General features: G+C 45.1%; 1 protein-coding gene across 1 annotated transcript in view; it reads right to left on the bottom strand.

Annotated features, from left to right (window-relative positions):
- Positions 1 to 1,564: 1,564 nt before the first annotated feature.
- The window catches only part of LOC311139525 (igLON family member 5-like), a gene marked incomplete at both ends in the record, with an annotated part of 146,964 nt that continues 142,289 nt past the window's right edge, over positions 1,565 to 6,239 (bottom strand). The window contains 4 exons of the mRNA XM_084174411.1: positions 1,565 to 1,668; positions 2,891 to 3,042; positions 3,800 to 3,920; positions 5,013 to 5,144. Of these exons, the coding sequence (XP_084030537.1) occupies positions 1,565 to 1,668; positions 2,891 to 3,042; positions 3,800 to 3,920; positions 5,013 to 5,144 (509 nt within the window). The remainder of the gene's footprint in view (positions 1,669 to 2,890; positions 3,043 to 3,799; positions 3,921 to 5,012; positions 5,145 to 6,239) is intronic.

Below are 6,239 nucleotides of genomic sequence, written 5' to 3'. Positions count from 1 at the left end.
ATCTATTGAGCTGGTCTGTCTGGAGAGTGACACGTTATGAAAGCCGGTTGAATATGTGGAAATACGCTATATGTGTAACATGTATTATACAGTTAACAGCATGAAAACAAAGGTATTAATACATACACGTTTACGAACGATATTACATGTCATTGACTGCGGACTCTTTTGGATGAAAAGACTCCCTCGGGATCAACTTCGATGTGTTTTTAAAATCCTTGTAAGCACAACTTGAAAACCTTCCAACTTCGTCTTTTGTCGTTGTCGTTCAATGAGTGTGATTTCTCCGAGTGATTAAGTACAAAATATTTTTCTCACACACAGCTCGTCATCAGCTCTGGAGTAGTATGTGTTCTTTTTTTTTTTAATGGAATTACTTTTCATATTTATTTATATACTTATTAACATCATCATCAGTATTATTATCAACACCAAAAAAGTAATAGCAGTTTAACCTTGCAGAGTAAAACGGACACAGGGGAGGAGGGGGAGTGGGAGGGAGGTTTCACCACAGGAACATCTCTAACCGGTACATGCTATCAACAAGTGACAAGGAAGGAGGACGACTGGTCAACGGCCTTCAAAGCAGGAGACACCATTGTTATTTCTACAGCCCCTTTCTGGTTATGAACACTGTAATAGAGGCTGATGGGTAATGCAGTTTAGTTGGATATTTTAGATTTTATTGGGATACACATGGGGGGGTGGGGGGGTGGGGGGGTGGGGGGTGGATAGACTGCATCTAGTCATGGCATGGCCTCTGTACTGCATTATATTTACACACGGGACAGAGCACAAACCACCTTAGCAATGGAGGGGGGACAGACAGAGGACGAGGGGTGGGGGGTGAATGGTGGGGGGGGGGTTAGGGTGTCTTCTCACGTGCTTTGTCTTGGTTGAGATCCCAAAAGGATGCACTAGAAGGGCAAAGACTATAAAGAACCCTCACCGCCCACCCTTTGTGTGTGTTTTGACATCATTCGTAGCAGCCGCGTCATATACACTGCCACACGGTTAAAAATGGAATAAAACGGTTCTTGATCAAAGGGTCAAATGTCACACGGCCAACGGGCCAATGGACAGCTTTCAACAAGGTCACCTGACCCTCATCATAATAACTAATTATCATTATTACAGAGTAGTTCCAACCGTAAATAGTAGTGTTGTTACTCCTAGTTTCCAAAATGTCCATGAGACCAACAGTAGTGTAGATCAGTCATCATTTAGATTTATAATAGTATCATCCTGGTGTTAAATATCTGTTTTCTAAATATTATCATCATCACAATTATCATCCTTAATAAACACATTATAGACATCACCATGGTGACCCTCATTGGAAACAGGATGAAGAGAGAGAGTGGTACGGTGATGGTAGCGATATAGGTAGCGAGGGGAGAGGTTGTGGGGTGAGGAAGAGGGGGGAGTTGGTGTGGGTATGTGATGCAATGTGTCAATGGCTCCTGGGATAATGCATATTATTTTTGTTTCACAGTGATGGGTTCGTAATTAAAGAAATTCCTTCTTCCTTCCACAGGCGGGATGGGACTTCCGGGAAAAGCTATTAGACCTTCATCAGGAGAGAGACAGAGAGGCAGAGCCAGAAGCCGATGCCCGCACTCACCCCCACGTTGAGGGCCACGCCTCGCCCGTACACGGCTCCCGGCCCTGCATCAAGGGGCCCGGGAGAGAAGGACGTGCACCGGAAGGAGAGAGGAAACCGAGGGAAGAAAGAGTGGAGAAGAAAAGGAAACAACCAGAGAAAATTTAATGCAATGACAGGGGCAAAGCGTAAAACCATCCCTGAAGCTATCTGATATTAGTCAGATTGGTTCGCTTTTCGGTCTGTGTCCCATTCGTACAGACAGTTCAGACCCAGCTTGTTCTAATGAAGGAGGGGGAAGATTAGGCGAAAAGAGGAGAGGAGAAGGGCAGATGACGGAGAGATAAGACACGGAGGCCGACAGAGGAGAGAATGGAGGAAGGCGGCGCAGAAGGATGTATGAGACTGACTGGGGGTGAGTCATTGGAGGGAGACTTGTCGAGGAAATGGCAGAACGAGGGAATGAAAATGGAGAAAGGAAGGAGATGAAGATGGTAATGCCAAAGCGGGAGAGAGGGAGGGATCGAAGGAGAGAGAGAACACAGTGTTGGTGATCGCTCATTGGGGAGGGCTAATGCGAGACAGGAGGAGAGAGAAGGAGAGAAATGACAGCTTCCTCGGGTAACAGAACAGGACAGAACAGAGGGAGAAATGGAGGAGAAAAGCTCTTTGGCTTAATGGGGCGGCGAGTAAAGAGATGGAAAGATGGAAGGAGGGAGGGGGATGAGGAAATCCAGCACTGTGAGAAGGGAGACAAAGAGAGATGAGGATGGGGCAATGCAGTGTGTGACTAGGTGTGTGTTTGCATTGGTTTGCTTTTCTAAGTATGTGTGCATGCGCATGTGACTACTTGTGTGATTGAGTGAAGTAGATTGAGCTTAGACACATGGAAGTGTGTGTGTGTGTGTGTGTGTGTGTGTGTGTGTGTTTGTTTGTGTGTGTGTGTGTGTGTTTGTGTGTGTGTGTGTGTGTGTGTGTGTGTGTGCGTGCATGTGTATGTACAGTATACAATGTGAGTCTGTGTGTGTATGCATCACAGGAGGCTGCTGAGGGGAGGACGGCTCATAATAATGGCCGGAATATAGAGCAAATGGAATGGCATCATGTATTTGATACCATTCCACTCATTCTTCTCCAGCCATTACCACAAGCCCGTCCTCCCCAATTCAGGTGCCACCAACATCCTGTGGTATGCATGCATGTGTGTGTGTCTGCATGTGGCTATCTGTGTGTACGTATGCATGCTTACGTATGTGTTTGTGTGTGTGAATGCTTAAAGAGACTCACGGAAGAGCAGCATGCTGGCGTTGGAGGCTCCCAGCCTGTTGGAGGCAAAACAGGTGTAGTTGCCAAAGTGTTTGTCCGTCACGTTGGTAAAGAGAAGCAGTGAACGCGTCTTCTCGTTCTTGATCCTCAGAGTGTTATCGCTCTCTACCGGCCTGATACAGAGAGAGAGAAGGGAGAGAGGGAGTGAGGTGGGTGAGATAGAGAGGGCGAGAGAGAGAGAGGGGGGAGGTAGATAGAGAGAGAGAGGGGTAGGGAGAGCGACAGACAGAGAGAGAGAGAGAACATAAAATCACACCTCCTTGCAGGAGATGCTGTTACTATATTATCTCCAGTGATCTCAGAATAACACATTCCCCCTCCTCTCTGTCACTACATCAGAAGCAAAACCTGACAATTCTAATAGTCAAAATCTAACAGCACTTAAATCTACAATACGGTCTGGTGTGCCCCATTAGGCTGTGTTCTCTCTCTCTCTCTCTCTCTCTCTCTCTCTCTCTCTCCCCTCTCTCTCTCTCTCTCTCTCTCTCTCTCTCCCCCCTCTCTCTTTTTTCTGTGTTCTCGCTCTCTCTCGATAGCAAAGGAATGGGATTGTATTGCAATTAGTAATATGGTAAAAGCTCAGCTCTGTATTGGTAACACTTACCAAGTCCTTTCAAATATAAACAAAGTGCCATGGGAGAGAGGGGGGGGGGGGGGGGGGGGGGGGAGAGAGAGATAACAGTATAATGGGGCACACCAGAAGGTATTAGAATTGTCAGGTGAGGTAGTGACAGAGAGGAGGGGGAATGTGTTTTTCGAGAGAGAGAGAGAACTTTGTTTATATCTGAAAGGATGTGTTAGCAATACAGGAAAAAATCTACCTAACCTATTAGAGAAAAAGAGAAGAAAAGGAGGAGGTATTTTTCTTACCTGCGGTCGTCTCTGTACCACTCAAAGGAGGCCGTAGGTACTGCCATGGCCTCACAGCGCAAAATGGCCGTCTTGCCAAGCTGGGCTGGCATGTTCTTCACGTCTGTGATCATGGGAGGGTCTGAAGAAGGAAGAAGGAGGGAGAAGTGAGAGAATTATTTAACATTTGTATACAACGATGGTGATTAGAAGTTAAGCTCAGACAAAGAAAGGCTCAGTGACCTTCAAGGTCGAGAAAGGTTGAGAACGATAAATACATGACATTATGTAAATACATGACTAACTGTGCCACTAGAGATCCTGGTTCGAATCCAGGCTCTGTCGCAGCCGGACGCGACCGGGAGACTCATGGGCGGCGCACAATTCGTCCAGGGTAGGGGAGGGAATGGCCGGCAGGGATGTAGCTCAGTTGATAGAGCATGGCGTTTGCAACGCCAGGGTTGTGGGTTCGATTCCCACGGGGGGCCAGTATAAAAAAAAAGATGTATTCACTAACTGTAAGTCACTCTGGATAAGAGCGTTTGCTAAATGACTAAAATGTAAATGTAAAAATGTGCAACTTGTGCTGGGGACAATAAAAGGCCATTCTAAAATGTGCAGTTTTGTAACACAACACAATGCCACAGATGTCTCAATTGCAATTGGCATGCTGACTGCATGAATGTCCACCAGAGCTGTTGGCAGAGAATTATAGAGAATTTGGCAGTACGTCTAATCAGCCTCACAACTGCAGACAATGTGTATGGTGTCGTGTGGGCGAGTGGTTTGCTGATGTCAACATTGCGAACAGAGTGCCCCATGGATGCGGTGTGGTTATGGTATGGGCAGGCATAAGCCACGGACAACGAACACAATTGCATTTTATCGATTAGAAATTTGAATGCACAAAAATACCATGACAAAATCCTGAGGCCCATTGTGAGGCCCATTTATTTTTAAAGGTATCTGTAACCAGTCATGTGAAATCCATAGATTAGGGCCTAATGAAGTTATTTCAATTGACTGATTTCCTCATCTGAACTGTAACTCAGTAAAATCTTTGAAATTGTTGCATTCAGTATTGTGTTATCTTATGGGAGGTATAGTATGTGTGGGGTGGTGTGTGTGTGTGGTGTCCGTGTCTGTGACTGTGTCTGTGACTGTGTCTGTGTGTCTGTGTGTGTCTGTGTATGTGAGTGCCTGCGTGTGTTTTGTGGTTTATAGGGACACTCACAGTTGACGGTGACCTTGACCTTGCGTATGTCGGGCTGCGTCACTCCGTTGTTGGTGATGCACTCAAACTCCTCCGCCTGATGCCGCTTGATCTCTGTTATGTCCAGGAACTCCCCCTCACTCATTAGACCATCTGATTGGACAAATGACAGGGTCAAAGGATAGAGGTCAGAGGTTATCACAGGCTGAGATGTGTGTTTGTTCAGGGTCGATTAAATAAATTAGTGTGAAAGTACCACATTTTGCCCACTAGATGCCGCTGTTGCTGCTACTGCAACCACACCCTTTTATCCATTTTGCTGGTTTATTAAATGTGACTCGTTTCAGGAAACTAGGCGTATGTCGCGCGTCACTACTTCACAGGAGAGGCATTTGAACGTAAACATAATTTTTATATCAACATTTATTTTTTGGCAGAAATGCCTTCTGGAACATGTGAACTTTCATGTTCCTTAATAACAAACTTGCATGCCATCTGTAAATACGAATACAATTGTTAAATTACGAGCCCAGTTGGTTTAGCCACAGAAAAAGACAGGAACCTTCCCGCTAGCCATGATTGGCTGAGATAATGGATGGGCTGGACATGCCGAGAGATGAGTTTGGATTGGTCTGCCATGTATCATGCTTCTGTCTATAACAAAAGGCTGCTCAGTATGTGTAGGTAATCCTTTCTAACGCGGCTTTTTTGAAATAAATCATGAATAGCTACGAAAGTGTTGCTCTCCACTTTCTGGAGGACAACATTTTTAAATCAGTGGAATGCCCGGTGGAAGCAGAGTATGATAGCTAAGGAGATGGAGAAAATTCTGGTGTTTGATTGCTAATATGCGAAGGAAGTCGAAAAGAGAACACACAGAAGGCTGTTGAATAAAACATCTGTCTACAGATTATATCTTCAAACTAAGGGCAACCATGGCATCCGTGACAGAGAGGGAGAAGCATTCATCCATGTATATGAGTAAGAGAGTCTAGCTAGCTACATTTTCAGATATTATATACGTTTTTAATTTAATCAGAAAGTCGTTTTCATTGCTAGTTAAAGCGTACTATTAGCTAGCTAGCTAACGTTAGCTGGCTGGCTCTCTAGCTAACATTACATTCATGATCTGTATAGTAATATTATTTGTGTCTCAGAGCCATTTGCATTGCTAGTTATAGCCTAATGTTAGCTAGCTAGCTAGCTAACATTGAATCTAGTTGGTTAGCTACCTGCAGGTTCATGCAG

The sequence above is a fragment of the Coregonus lavaretus genome (genome assembly GCF_964263955.1).
Source record: "Coregonus lavaretus genome assembly, chromosome: 13".
Classification (NCBI taxonomy): domain Eukaryota; kingdom Metazoa; phylum Chordata; class Actinopteri; order Salmoniformes; family Salmonidae; genus Coregonus; species Coregonus lavaretus.
This window is presented reverse-complemented; position numbering and strand designations above follow the sequence as displayed.